The sequence below is a fragment of the Ursus maritimus genome, unplaced genomic scaffold, assembly GCF_017311325.1.
Source record: "Ursus maritimus isolate PB19 unplaced genomic scaffold, ASM1731132v1 scaffold_4, whole genome shotgun sequence".
In the NCBI taxonomy this organism is placed as follows: domain Eukaryota; kingdom Metazoa; phylum Chordata; class Mammalia; order Carnivora; family Ursidae; genus Ursus; species Ursus maritimus.
Window position 1 is genome coordinate 76364278 of NW_024426552.1, and position 15293 is coordinate 76379570.

General features: G+C 50.0%; 1 protein-coding gene across 3 annotated transcripts in view; it reads left to right on the forward strand.

Moving 5' to 3' along the window:
• The window catches only part of BCL6 (BCL6 transcription repressor), a 22854-nt gene extending 7933 nt beyond the window's left edge, over positions 1–14921 (forward strand). Inside the window, exons 1-10 of one of the 3 annotated variants that reach the window (XM_008705170.2) lie at positions 937–1674; positions 2842–2880; positions 3717–3888; positions 5427–5648; positions 7264–8235; positions 8774–8958; positions 10342–10509; positions 11584–11714; positions 11835–11972; positions 13705–14921. In XM_008705170.2, coding sequence (XP_008703392.1) covers positions 3728–3888; positions 5427–5648; positions 7264–8235; positions 8774–8958; positions 10342–10509; positions 11584–11714; positions 11835–11972; positions 13705–13848 — 2121 coding nt within the window. In that variant the 5' untranslated portion in view covers positions 937–1674; positions 2842–2880; positions 3717–3727 and the 3' untranslated portion in view covers positions 13849–14921. Of the gene's footprint in view, positions 1–936; positions 1675–2841; positions 2881–3716; positions 3889–5426; positions 5649–7263; positions 8236–8773; positions 8959–10341; positions 10510–11583; positions 11715–11834; positions 11973–13704 lie in introns of those variants that run through there. The other 2 variants (XM_008705171.2, XM_040621468.1) reach the window with 2 other exon arrangements.
• Positions 14922–15293: the final 372 nt, after the last annotated feature.

Sequence of the window (15293 nt, forward strand, 5' to 3'; positions counted from 1 at the left end):
AAAAAAAAAAAAAAAAAAAAAAAGCACACACAATGTTAGCTACCGAAGTGCACGAAACGTTTTATTTGAATGCAACCAAATTAAGGGCTGCCACGATCTCACCACGGGGCCTCCGACGCGCCTGCGGGGGCTTCGCGGCAGATGGGCAGCGGCGCCCCCAGAACGCCCGGGGGTGGGCGGTCCCTGGCGGGCAGGTACGGTAAGGCCGGGGTCGGCGGATCTAGCCCGGGCTTGCCGCGGAGCGCCCGGCTCGGCTTTGTGCCCCTGTGTGCGCGCGCGCGAGGAAACGGCTGCTTCGTGCCGGCCGAGTGGAGGAGCCGGGAAAAAGGATGGATGGGAGTTTTCATATTGGCTCACTCTCGCTCTTAACCTCGCCTCTCGTCCTTCTCTCACCTGCTCTCTTGTTACCCTGCTTTCGCCTTCTGCTGTTTTCACTTCCCTCTCTGCCTTTTTCAGAGGGAAAGGTCCCTCTTTTTTCATCTCCAACTCCTTTAAAAGATCTGCCTTCTCTTCAAGGTGCCTAATTGCAGATCCAGAGATTTTGAAAAGGCAGAAGAGAGAAAGTGTGTGGGTGGAAAGACAACGTTTAGGTCTGGCCGGGTGTTACTGTGGCTGGGGCGGGATGGGGTTCCAGAGAGTCCAGGTCTGGGCCCTTGGAGTCATCAGTGTCAGTTTCTCTTTGACAGCCTTGCTTTCTTGGCAGTTGATTTTGTGTTATGAGTATTGCCTGTGGCATCGCTGGGATGGCTGAAGCTAGGGGACGGAGTTTGTCCAGGACGTTGCTGGAGATTAGCTTTCAGTCTTGGTGGAGGCTTACCGGGTGGAGCCTCGGTGACCTTCTCAGTGAATCAGGGCTGTTATAGGCATCCCGTACAGTAACGGGTGGGAAAGGGCTGAGTGGTCCCTAAGAAGCAAAACAGCTGTAGGTGCTTCCACACTTGCAGCATCCAGAGGGAGGCCTGGCTTCCCACATCCACCATAACACACACTCAGTAGCTGTGGGGCCTCCTGAGTTAGAGCTAGCTGAAGAAGGAGTGGACTTCATAGGAACGTGGTCCTCAGTGTATGTGCACTTGTGTTTAACCAAGCAGAGGTGGAGAATGAAAATGGCCCAGGCCCAGGGCCAGGTTCACAAGTAGACAGACCCCTGAGAATGGGGAATGTTTGGTCTGTTTCGATGTGCATATGGAATGAGTCATTGCCACTTGCCAAGGTGAAATGGCGAATTTGGGCTTCCCGCGGTTCCAAAAGTCTGTGACTGGGAATTCACAAGCGAGCTGGTAGTTGAAGCTGGCTGAAGGACAGCCTTAGGTATTCCAGAAGTGTTGAGGGATGTCTTTCATGGGGGAAGAGGAGACGGTTTATAAATGAAACTCTTACGTGTCTTCAGCATTCTTTTTCAACGGGGACAATCAACTGAACTTTGGTTAGGACCAATCTAGTGTATCTCTCTTTGCCCATCTTGAGTTAGGATGGGAGAGGAGGAAATAGGTTCTTTGGTCTCTTTCTGTCCTCTCCCTTCCCCCATTCCCTTCCCTCATCCTCACTCACTCACATGCACACACTAACGTTGAAGCCGATGGGATTGAGTGACTGGCACTTGGGACCACAGAGAAATGTCAGAGTGTTTGGTTACAGACTCAAGGAAACCTCTCATTTTAGAGTGCTCATTTGGTAAGATTCAGCAGCCTGGAATGGGGGCAAAGTGTTTGTGTGGGGAAGGAACTTAAAAATGAGATTCACCCACATTAGGGTGCTGTCTTGCATGTTCTACAGCACGTAGGCTGATTTGGAAAAGGGACAGGAATTTGAGCCAGAAGACCTAGGGCTGGGCCGCTAACCATCTACGTGGCCCAACATGACCTCCCTGGCCTCAGGCCCCTTTACCCTGAAAATAGCTCTAAAGGGCTATGCTTTAAAAAAAAGGAGGGGGGAGAGTGGAAGAGGACTCAGATATTGTTTTGTTTTGCAGCCCACATGTGATCATAAACGAGAGTCTTACACCTATGCTTTAACATTATTTTGCTTTAGAGAAACCAATGTGGAGCGGGTGCATATTTCGTGAGAGCTCCCTGGCCAGTGCTTAGCTAAAGCACGCAGTTAAATATCTTTGGCCAGCAGGGGGAGTACAAGCTTGAAAGTGTGTAGCCTTCTATCTGGTGTTAGACCAAGGAGGGAAAGAAAAGGAAACTTTGAAAAAGACAAAGATACTCAAGAAAAGCATAGATACACCATCTCTGGGTATATTCTGCACACCTTGTATTTAGTCTTAAATGTTCGGACGGTCAAGAATTACTGGCTGGTTATTTGTCCTACCCAAGCCACTTGAACCCCTGAGCCTCAGTTTTGTCAGGAGTGAAATAGAGATAAGGACATTGACCCCAGTAGACCTTGAGAAATCATTCTAAGACTTGAAAGATAGTATTTTAGCAGGTTTTGGAGATTGGTCAGAGTTCTTAGGCCCCTGAAGGATCATTCTCATTAATATTGAAAGAACCACTTTTCTTCTAGTTTTCTTTCCCACAAACACTAGTGGCCTTTGGATGGTATCCATTTTCTACTTTGACAAAGGCACTACATGTGTTTACTACATATAATTAATGTGTGCAATCGTGTTCCCAGTACTCAGGGCAAAAACATGGTTATCGCATAGCTTCGGTGCCTGTTGTTTCCGTAAGAGCAGAGCTGGAAAAATGTTTGCTAGCTTGTGGTAAAACCACTCCAGCTGGCAGGCTGCAGCTATCAAAGTAAAACTAAATACATGTGTCTAAAATAAGATTATAGTGGACAATCTAACATTCATGGAATCAATTTCTGTTTGCTTTTTTCTCTTCCCTGCAGATTTTAAGCAAAATTTTGGACTGTGAATCAAGGCATTGGGTAAGTAAATCTAATTATATGCTTTAAAATTTTGTGGACAAACTGTTTCTTTTGAATTTGCCGATGCGTGTGTTGCTGTGAACTTGGCCGCTTTTCATTAGATGAGATAAAGGATAGCCGATTCCCTCTCCCTCACCCATTTACCCCTGTGTTAGACTATCTTAACTGTTGTATGATCATTCATTCCCTCGCTCATTTCTTAGTTCAGAGCCCATGTAGTCACCTACTATGTGCCAGCAATGTGCTAGGAGCTTGAAGTACATTCAGAGAATTCTAAAGCCTAAAAGAGGAAGAACAGATGGTGGCTGGGATAATGAAATGAGATCCTGACGAGAATAGCTGCGATTTTGGAGAACCTACTATGGACCAGGCACAGGTCTCTAAATTTTACAACCACATAGGTATTACTCCTCCTATTTTGGGAAACCAAAGCCCCGAAACAGTAAACAATTTGCCCCAAGTCACAGAGCTAGCAAAAGATAAAGCTGGCGTGCTAACCTTCAAATCGTGGCTTCTCTCCCTGTAACATGCTCACTGCCTCTCCGCGCTAGGCAGAGTATTTGGTATGTGGGAAAAGCACTCTACAGATATTCATTCACTTCTGCTTTCCCCGAATGGGCTTTCTATTCCAACTTGTTAGAGAAAGATTATGTTTCCCATCTTACAGATGTGAACTGTAATGCCCAGAGATGGGCCCACAAATTGGTCAAAGACCAAACACAAGGGACCTCGGTGTGTATCTCATGTGTTAGCGGGCTGCACCCCTGTCTTCACATCCCTGGTAAGCAGGAATTGGGTTCGGAGAACTCACAAGATTTTGACCCCTTTCTTTCCAGGTGAAGACAAAATGGCCTCCCCGGCTGACAGCTGTATCCAGTTCACGCGCCACGCCAGTGACGTTCTTCTCAACCTTAATCGCCTCCGGAGCCGTGACATCTTGACTGATGTTGTCATCGTGGTGAGCCGTGAGCAGTTCAGAGCCCATAAGACAGTCCTCATGGCCTGCAGGTGAGGGGCCTGGGGGGGAAAGATGCATGTATAAAAGGGCAGTGATGGTATGGGCAGGCAGCAAGGCAAATTGTGCAGGCCTTTTGCTGTGTTTGGAATTACGTCTCGTTTGTCTCCAGACCGCCAGCATGTGGCCTGACGGAGTAGGCTCCCAGAAAGTGAATGAATGAACACACGTTTGGAGAAGAAAGAGTTTCTGTTCTGTGGGAAGAGAGGGAGCAGAAATGGTATACTGTCTCAAGAAAGGATGTGTTTGGGACAAGCACAGAGAATAACTTCAGTTAACCAGTGAATAAAGAAGTGAAAGGGGGTTTTACAGTTATTTGAAGCAAGTGAATTTGAAGTCTTTTACCGTTTTATTCTGTAACTGCATGTATTCTGTCCTGTGGCTATCTTTCCATGGGTGTCTCGGACTATGTGCGTGTAAGTTAGGGAGGGAGAGCCAGCCGATTCTTCCTCTTTGTCGAGTATTTCGAGTTTTGGGAGCTAGTTCATATTACATCATCTCCCTGGATCTCTGCAGTGGCCTTCTATGTTATGGAGGCATAATTACTTCCCTTTTATAGACAATAAAACAAAGGTACAGATTGGTGAGCTGTTGTAAAGTCGGGGATCTCTGTTGCCAGCAGAGAGCCTACCCTACATCTACAGCAGACACGTGTGTTTTAATAGTGGCGAGAACAGAATTTACAGAGATATAAAAGTAATAGAAAATGCTAACCTAGTGCTTACTCTGAGCCAGGCATGCACGACCCTGTCAGGTAGACGCTACTCTTCCTGCTTTGCCGGGAAGGAAACCAGGGTGCAGAGAAGTTAAGTGTCTCGCCCAAGGTTGCACAGCTACTCACTGGTTCAAGTCTGGCTCACTTCTGGCAACCCATTCAGAAAGAGCAGACTCAAACTGCCAGCCCGAATCCTGACTTGAAATTGAGCACTCTTTCCTCTACCAGACAACAAGGTCCTGGAGGCACGCCTTGAGGTCTGACTTGTGTCTCCTGGGAGTATTGACCCTATGAAAGTCTGCGGACTTTTAGAAAATCAGTAGACGGTAGATGTCGGCACCCTTTTATTTATTTATCGTCGATACCCAACTTGTTTCTAAAAACAGACAATGGCATTTTAAAAATAAGGATCATGTGTTGGAATAGGAAGAGAAATGCTTATCTCAAAGTCATAGACTAAAAATGGTTACTGCAAATGAGTGCTAGATTTCACTCTGGTAATCCATGCGGTGAAGACTATAAGGAAAATAGCTTCTGTGACTTTGAGAAGATCATTTAACTTCTGATCTCTGTTCCCCCATTTGTAAAAGGGAGAATGATAATGTCTACCTTGCAAGGTTGTGAGCAACACAGGATAATGTATGTAAAGTGCTTAATAACTCTCTGGCATTTCGTAAGCTCTCCGTAAACGGCAGTTATTATTAATCACCATGGAATTCTGGAGCGAGGCCCAGGGTCGAGGAGCCGAGCCTTGACGCTGGCTGTAACTGACCGCCAGTCCTGCCTGTTCCTGGGACATGTGTGTTTGTGTTGCAGTGGCCTGTTCTACAGCATCTTCACAGACCAGCTGAAGTGTAACCTGAGTGTGATTAACCTGGACCCTGAGATCAACCCCGAGGGGTTCTGCATCCTCCTGGACTTCATGTACACGTCCCGGCTCAATCTGCGGGAGGGCAACATCATGGCCGTGATGGCCACGGCGATGTACCTGCAGATGGAGCACGTCGTGGACACTTGCCGGAAGTTTATCAAGGCCAGGTGAGCTGTCGTGGAGGTAGAAGCCCTTGGAAGTGGGAGAGACCGGAAATCCTTGATAATGCACGCATATCCTCTACGATGTGCCACAGCCTACGTTTCCGCTAGTTTTTGCGCACTTCTGCCTTCTTAATTCTTGCGCTGTTATCCGGATATACCCTGTGCAGTCATTCCCCTCTTGCTTTCTTCCGTTCATTGGATGGGCCCTTTCCTCCCACCCATCCCGCCAGGCCAGGCTTGGAAGCCGGCTCCTCTGTGGATGTTTTTACGATGGCCACGCTTCCTCCTTCGGCTCTTCTCCTGTCTCCCTAAGCCATTTGCCTGTCCGTTAGACCTTCCTTCTATTTTAACTATTTGCATATGTGTTTTAGTTTTCCTTTAGACTTCTATTATAATGATTTACATGTGTGCCTTCGTTCCCCTTCCAGACCGTGGGCTGCTTTCCTCATCTTTTATGTTGCCCTGCTCCTACGAGAGAGGACATTTGTTGAATTAAATCGAGTTCACTGGGTCTAATCCCCTCCTTGAGGGCTGGTCAGACCTGACCATCATTTAAAGGGGGGAGGGGGGACCTGAGAGCCCACAAAGTGAAGGGCTTTGCTAAGTGGAGCAGAAACTCGGGGCTTGACTTTTTTAGCACCATTTGATTCGGCTGCTCTAGGGTGATTGCCTTCCTTATGAAACAGAAGGGTTGTTGCCTCTGTTTGATCACCTCCAGGAGCCAGGAACCCAGTGTTCCCAGAGCCACACTGTCTACCTCGGACCGTTAGAAAGCTCCTCTTTATGGCCAGTTGAAATCTGGCTCCCTTAACCTGCACTCATTGGTTCTAGCTCTGTTAACTGTGATTATGTTGAGCTGGCCTATTTTTCGCCCACATAATGTCCCTTCAAGTATGTGCAGCGAGAGCTCGTTGTCTCTTGTGGGTGATAATGGTAGTGAGGTCATCATCGGGGTCGTTTACAAGTACTTTCTCTGGGTCGGGCCTTGTGCTTGGAGTGGTTAAGTAACTTGCTCCAGGTCCCATCGCCGCTAAGTGGCACAGCTGGGATTGGAGAGCAGGTCTGGCTGCTGCCTGCCCTCCAAAGAAAATTCCCCCAAGACTCCAGGCAGCTTATAGGGTGAGTCCTTTCTCCCACAAGGCACCAGTTTGTCTATGACCCTCTGGACATGCACCATTGAACTTCTTCCTTCCCTGAGCCTCCATTTCCATGTGTATAAAATGGAGACAGTAATGCCTTTCTTCCTTTGCAGGATTTTTCATGGATGAAATAAGGGCTCTGAAAGCTTTACATTCTGTAATATCTGAAGAATTACAGATTCACACCCATATGCCCAGAATGTGGCTTACACATGTGGTAGCATGTCTAAGCAGGCCCAAATTGTGCGGCTGACTCGCTGCCCTTGTCTGGGTCCAGTCCCCCACACTGTGGGCCAGCTTGCTAGATGGCTAGCGTGAAAGCCTTGTGACTGCAAGAATTTCCCTATTCCAGAGCCACATCCCTCATGTCTAGCTGACCAAGCGCGAATGTGGCCGCATACGCCAGGGTTGCTCGGAAAGTCCTCTGTTCAACAGTTCTCACTTGGAGGCCCGTGTCTCCTCTCTGTTCTCTCCTGCAGTGAAGCAGAGATGGTTCCTGCCATCAAGCCTCCCCGTGAAGAGTTCCTGAATAGCCGAATGCTGATGCCCCAAGACATCATGGCCTATCGGGGTCGTGAGGTGGTGGAGAATAATCTACCGCTGAGGAACGCCCCCGGCTGCGAGAGCAGAGCCTTCGCCCCCAGCCTGTACAGCGGCCTGTCCACCCCACCGGCCTCTTACCCCGTCTACAGTCACCTCCCCGTCAGCAGCTTCCTCTTCTCCGACGAGGAGCTGCGGGATGCCCGGATGCCTGTGGCCAACCCCTTCCCTAAGGAGCGGGCCCACCCCTGCGACAGTGCCAGGCCCGTCCCTGGGGACTACAGCCGGCCGGCCGTGGAGATATCTCCCAGTGCATGCCACAGCATCATCTACTCACCCAAGGAGGCAGCCCCGGAGGAGACACGCAGTGACATGCACTACGGCGTGGCCGAGGGCCCCAAGCCTGCCGCCCCCTCGGCCCGGAATGCCCCGTACTTCCCCTGTGACAAGGCTGGCAAGGAGGAAGAGAGGCCCTCCTCAGAGGATGAGATCGCCCTGCATTTCGAGCCCCCTAGTGCACCCCTGAACCGCAAGGGTCTGGTCAGTCCACAGAGCCCCCAGAAGTCTGACTGCCAGCCCAACTCGCCCACAGAGTCCTGCAGCAGCAAGAATGCCTGCATCCTCCAGACCTCCGGTTCCCCTCCAGCCAAGAGCCCCACCGACCCCAAAGCCTGCAACTGGAAGAAATACAAGTTCATTGTGCTCAACAGCCTCAACCAGAATGCCAAACCGGAGGGGCCCGAGCAGGCCGAGCTGGGCCGCCTTTCCCCTCGAGCCTACACCGCCCCACCGGCCTGCCAGCCACCCATGGAGCCCGAGGGCCTTGACCTCCAGTCCCCAACCAAGCTCAGTGCCAGCGGGGAGGACTCCACCATCCCACAGGCCAGCCGGCTCAATAACATCGTCAACAGGTGCTTTCAGAGGCAGTCTGGGCCTGGGGTCGGGGGGTCCCATGGGGGCCACTTCTTCTGATAGACGCAGGGGCTGTGTTCTTTTCTTACCTGAATACTGGGTATAGTGGAAGTGTGGAGTAAGTACCCATTGGCCGAGCTGGCCTCAGTAAGGAAGCGTATTAAACTTTGGTGTATTTTGTGGTAGCAAGAGAGAAAACTCCCATCTGTGGTAGAACATTCCGTGAATCCCAAGGGCAGCTCCTTTGGTCTTGGTGTGGCCGGGTGATCTCGTACTCGCTTTGGACTGAGGGTGCCGATAGACTGCAGTACCGAGGGGAAGAAATTGGCCTGGGCTGGGGTTTTGGTCCAGTTGGACCCCGTCCGGGATCTCAGGGCGTATGCTGTTTGGAGGTGGGCTTAAGGATGACTTCGTGGCCCCGGATCCAGCTGTGGCCTCTGGGTTCACCTGAGCACAGGAAGGAGGGGGCAGCATGCAGGCCAGGTGAGGTGCTTTACCCTCTGCAGCTGCTGAGGCTCTCTTTCCTCCTGCCCACAGGTCCCTGACAGGCTCCCCCCGCAGCAGCAGCGAGAGCCACTCACCGCTCTACTTGCACCCCCCCAAGTGCACATCCTGTGGCTCGCAGTCCCCACAGCACGCAGAGATGTGCCTCCACACCGCCGGCCCCACATTCCCCGAGGAGATGGGAGAGACCCAGTCTGAGTACTCGGATTCCAGCTGTGGTGAGTCCCTTCCCGCGGTGAAGGAAGGCCCTTGTCTCCGCTTCGTGGGGCTTGCGTTTCCATTTCACTTATGCTCTTGTCACTGATTCGGAAAAGTCCCTGATTAGAAGGCCATGGGCGCTTAAAATCACCAGCCCATCACCCCACTCTTTACCTCTTGAACCAGGCTGACCCAAGCCAGGGATGAGGTATTAGAGCGAATGACCAAACAGGATTTTCAGCGGCATTCCAGCCAAGTTAGCCTGTGGGGCTGGCTCTAACTCCCAGAGCTTTCTCAGTCCCTCGGGACCCAACTACCCGGACTGACCTGTGTCGGTTCCCCCTGCTAGGCCCTGCGTTCTGTAAGGATAAGCAGCTGACCTTACTCATGCCTGCGTCTGCCACAGGTCCGAGGGAGTTTTTAACATGGGGTAGGTGCTCAGCTAATGTTAGCCGAATTAGGTTAGGTGAACTGAATTATTAAATTGAAGTTTTGGACACTCGGTGATTGGCATCCCCAGTTTTTATTAGATGAAAAGTCAATCGTTTCCCTCAAGCTCTGACAGGATAGCCCCATCATACCTAATCCGGGGTGAGCCATCATGACATGTCATTTTCAAAATGTTCTAACAGAAGGGAAAAATCAGTTACTTACACCGTGAGATGTGGCACAGGATTGTGGACGTGTGTGTGTAGCTGGGAGAGCAGGGACTGTCCCTGTCCGTCCCCCTGGCTATTTGCCTTTTCTCTTCATCCAGTCCCTTCTGTCTAGGCCGCCATTTCTACTTCCGTCCTTGTTGGCTCTCCCAATCTCGTAGAAGTGTTTGGGGGACGTGAAATCCAGAGAGATACAGGGTGACCCTGCTCACCGTTACTTCCTCCTTTCATGGCCTCCACGTACCATTGGATTTTGGACCTCACATTCCTAGAATGCTCTGTGTACACAGCGTATACTCCTGTGAGGCGGGCAGCATGGGGCTGACTCTCCTGATTTTGGAGATAGAGGCACAGAAAGGCTCAGAGAGGTGAAGGGTCTTGCTCCAGGGCTCCTGTGTATGGATGTAAATAAAACCATGAACTGAAAAGCAAAATCAGTTCTCAGAACTCTCTAGAGAAGGAAGAGCCCTGCTGAGCTTTCCTGAAGCTGGCACAGGCCATATGGGTAGCTGGTGGTTTGAGTTTCCCCTCTGTACCTTAGTATTCAACTCTGTCTTCTTTCTCCTCCATGACAGAGACTCTAAATGCTCAGAAAAATAAAACGCCCACAGGCTGGGAATGTTGGGTGGGTGGAGCTTGGGGGCTCCATAAGGCACTGAGGGCAGCTGCAGAGGGGAGCGGCCTTGGAGCCCTACCTCCCTTCCCCGCTCTAACGGTGGTGTCCCCCCCCCCACCCACCTCTGACAGAGAACGGGGCCTTCTTTTGCAATGAGTGTGACTGCCGCTTCTCTGAGGAGGCCTCACTCAAGAGACACACGCTGCAGACCCACAGTGACAAACCCTACAAGTGTGACCGCTGCCAGGCCTCCTTCCGCTACAAGGGCAACCTCGCCAGCCACAAGACCGTCCATACGGGTATGGCCCCGCCTCCCCCGCAGCTGGCCAAGGTTCCTGGGGGCAGGATGGGGGGAGGACCCTAGAAAAAGCAGTGTGGGGCCTTGGTCCCCCGCGGGCTGAGGCAGGGAGCGGGCCCTGCTCTGATCCGGATGTGGGCCTAACCCTGACATGTCTTTGCTTAGCGACTCATCCACTCCCTGTATTCTTTGTCTTTTCTCGGAGATGCTCTGTCCCGCTTTTCCTCCATTGCTGGGTCTGAAGTGTTAATCCCCACGCGCGAGTGAAGCAACTAAGGCTGAGAGAGCCAACGTAGATAGGGTTCTTATAACCCCAGAAAAAATTACAAGCCTCTTGATTTCCTCTAAGGGCTTGTTCCTTATCAGCTCACATTCCTTTCCCAGGTAGCTTCTAATAACCTGATTGTTGTCCAAAGTTGACTCCTTCTTGGTATTTTAAATGTGACCATTATCCCGGAAACTTTCCACGAAGCAAGGCTCGGCCCTTCTATTGACTTCCCCAGCCTGACCATCGACTCTGACTCAGGCCCCAGCCTTCTTGCAAATGGAATCCAGCTGTCGTTGCCACAAGCGGAAAAGCATGTTTTTTGTTTTTTTTTTTAAAGAGAAACTAGAGCAGCCTGATTGTATCTTCCTGGTGAATGGCTTGGTTACTGAATTAGTCTTACCCAAGGGAAGAGCTGGAAGAGCCTTACTGTGTCATCTAAATTCACCCCTCAAGTTCCAGAGAGGGAAACCGAGGTCCAGAGAGGGAGAATGACTTGTCCAAGTCTGCAGTTAGATAATCCGAATGACACAGCTATTTCAAAGGCCTCCTGGAACCTTCCTCCCTCCCTGTCCCACCCCCGGTGTTGTGTCCCCTGTGCCCCAATCTACTCCTTGACCCTGGCCGCCTGCAGCCCATGCTGGTATGTGTGTGTTTGGCGAGGGGGATGCGGTGGCAGGCCCTCTCTCAGACATCTTCCAAAGGAGAGAAAGCTGAGGTGGCCCAGGAAGGGCAGTTTGCTTTGAGATCCGGGACTGTGGAGACCTCCGTCAAATATGGCTTTCTTTGTTCTCTTTCCTTCTGGAATAGGTGAGAAACCCTATCGTTGTAACATCTGTGGAGCCCAGTTCAACCGGCCAGCCAACCTGAAAACCCACACTCGAATTCACTCTGGAGAGAAGCCCTACAAATGCGAAACCTGTGGGGCCAGATTTGTACAAGTGAGCAGGGCTGTGGGGAAAAGACCCCTCAGCCTCCGTATGCTGATGAGGGGCTCCGGGGCGGGGGGCGGGGCACAGCCCACCCCAACAGAGCCTTTCATGCTTTGCTCTTCCTTTCAGGTGGCCCACCTCCGTGCCCACGTACTCATCCACACTGGAGAGAAGCCCTATCCCTGTGAAATCTGTGGCACCCGTTTCCGGCACCTGCAGACTTTGAAGAGCCACCTGCGAATCCACACGGGAGAGAAACCGTATCATGTATGTGAGCCTCTCGTGGCCAGCGGCTGGCTCGGGAGGGGAGGGGGAGGGGCAGGCAGCAGAACTGTTTGCTCCCATCTCAAGCACACAGTGGGATGACTGCTGAACTAATGGCCGTAAGACCTGGTTTAGGGCTGGTTGTCAGACAGGCTGCTTGACGTTGGCCGTGTCTCAGTCTGCTCATCTGTAAAGTGGGGGTATTGGGCTAGGTGGTCTGGTCCCTAGGAAAAAGCTCCAGATTATAGAGGCATCGATTTTGGAGTCATTTATTCCTTCCACACTAACTGGCTTCTTACAATATGCCTCTATGCTGGACTAGATGTCTACTTAAGAGGACCCAAGGTGTTGGAGAAGGGGCAGCCGTAGGAGTGGGAGGAGAATCAGAAAAATGTGGTGATATAAGAAAAAAATAATAAAGAGACAGGGAAAAGACCATTATAAGCAGGAGCAGGTAGCCAGCTACACAACAGGATACCACAAATGGGCCACTGGAATCCTAGTGTTCTGGAGGAGGGTTCCAGCCAGCCGTGGCTTGCAGGCTAATTTTTGAACATTTCATGAACTGAGAATGGTTTTAATATTTTTAAAATGCTGCAAGATGGAGAAATAATATTTTGTGACATGTGCAAATGATATAAAATTTCATTTTCAGTGTCCATAACCCAAGTTTTATTGGGACACAGCCATGATCATTCATTTGCATATTATCCATGGGGACATTCCTACCTCAGGGGCAGGGTCGTGGGGGTGATATATTCACTCTCCCGCTCTTTCCCAGTGAAAAAGAGTTTGCGATCTCTGCTATAGAGGGGAGAGATACTGGCCGGGCAGCTGGGATATCTGGTTCTTCTTCTGATCTGACACCAGCTCTTTTTAGGGCCGTAGGCAGGCCCTGACCCTCTCTCGGGGGACCACAGTTTTCCTCCTCTGTAAAAGGACAAAGGTGCTGTAGATGAGCAGTTTTCAGACTGTGCTCTTTCCGTCCACCCCACGGCCTCTTTTACCTTTTGAGTTTCTATTGAATTGGAAGAGAGAGTCCTGTGGCTTACAAGCGTGAAAACCACTGTGTTCGTGACACTGCTCTGGTGGGTTTGTGGCATCACTGGAGGTAGTGATGGGCACAAGGACGAACCAATGAATGGTTCCCCTGTATCACAAATGGGAACCTGCAAAATGTAGGTATTTTCATCCACTTGTTTATCAGTCCCTGAGTGAGTATCTTCTCACTTGCTTTTTGTGCTTGGACGCGTTAGTTCCCCTCTCGATACCCCTATATCCTCATCTGTAAAAGGAGCCTGATAATCGTACCTACCCCACGGAGTCATTGTATTCCGTTAACGAATTCGCTCAAGTGTCAGGCTAGTCCTTGGCACACAGTAAGAATACAGTAAGTATTTGCTAGAAGTTTAGATGCATCAGTGTCGAGTTAAGAGTGACCTTCAGACCACGTCAACTCAGCCCTTTACAGAAGGGAAAGCCAAGGCCCACGGAGAGAAATGATGTGCTTGGCTGCGGAAAAGCAGGAGCCACACGTCACACTTCCCACTTTAGAAAACAGGGAAGGGACACTTGTACAGAGCTCACTTACCGCTTAGCTGGAGCCGGAACTCCTAACCTGGCCTTCGAGAGGGACGAGCTGCTCAGAGGGAGACTTTCCTCCTCTGGGACTTCAAGCGATGACACATTATGGGGCTCGGTGACCGCTAACAGTCTGCCTCTGGTTCTCCCTCAGTGCGAGAAGTGCAACCTGCATTTCCGTCACAAAAGCCAGCTGCGTCTTCACTTGCGCCAGAAGCACGGCGCCATCACCAACACCAAGGTGCAATACCGCGTGTCCGCCACTGACCTGCCCCCGGAGCTCCCCAAAGCCTGCTGAAGCATGGAGTGTCGATGCTTTCCATTCGAGTCCCTTCTCAGAATCTACCCAAAGGATACTGTAACACTTTACGATGTTCATCCCATGATGTAGTGCCTCTTTCATCCACTAGTGCAAATCATAGCTGGGGTGGGGGTGGGGGGAGGGGCGTGGGGACGGGGGGGCCAAGGCGGCTCCCCTTCCCCCACTGCCATAAAACATTAAGAAAATAATATTGCTTCTTCTCCTATGTGTAAGGCAAACCATGTCAGCAAAAAGCAAAATCATTTTATATATCAAAGTGGGGGAGTGTGCAGAAGTTCTGACTTGACTTGGTCTGCAAAATGAGGAATGTATATGTTTTGTGGGGACAGACGTTTCTTTTGTATGTAAATGTGCATTCTTTTAAAAGAAGAGACTTCGGTATGTTATCAAAGAGAGGGCTTTAATTTTTTTAACCAAAGGTGAAGGAATATATGGCAGAGTTGTAAATATATAAATATATATATATATAAAATAAATATATATAAACCTAAAAAAGATATATTAAAAATATAAAACTGCGTTAAAGGCTCGATTTTGTATCTGCAGGCAGACACGGATCTGAGAATCTTTATTGAGAAAGAGCACTTAAGAGAATATTTTAAGTATTGCATCTGTATAAGTAAGAAAATATTTTGTCTAAGATGCCTCAGTGTATTTGTATTTTTTTGCAAGTGAAGGTTTACAATTTACAAAGTGTGTATTAAAAAAAAAAACACAAAAAAGAACAAAAAAAAGCTGCCGAAGGAAAAATGTGTAGTTTTGTTCTAGTTTTCGGTTTGTATATACCTGTACAACGTGTCCTACGGTGCCTTTTTTCATGGAAGTGTTCAGTGACGGACGAGCGCGCCATCCTTTCTGAAGTGTAGGCAGACACAGGGACTTGAAGTCGTCGCTAACTAAGCTCTCTTTGGGAATGTTTGTCTCATCACATTCTGCGTCATGCTTGTGTTAGAACTACTCCGGAGACAGGGTTTGGCTGTGTCTAAACTGCATTACCGCGTTGTAAAATATAGCTGTACAAATACAAGAATAAAATGTTGAAAAGTCAAGTGGGCTCGTTCCGGTCTTTCCTCGTGTTGGGATCAGGACTTGAATGGGTCTGGTTTCCTCTGCTCTGAACCTAGTGGGAGATGCTCCTGGAGAGGAGTGCTGCTGGCTGCTGGGGTCTTGGGCAGGCCGAGGCTGGGGCTGGCTCCTGGAAACTGGGCAGGGACCCGCTGTTGACGCCCAGACCGGGCTGCAGGCTCCAGACCCTGGTCGTGAGGAACGCCGGTGGGGGATGTGGGATGGACCACTTCTCATCTCTCTTTCTGGTTGGTTCTCGCTTCTGTCTGGTTTTCATTCGGAGCTGTGTTTTTCATTGAGCTTTCATGAATTCTCTTCTAGCCCTTCTGACACAAAGTTATAGGCGTCCTTTCCTT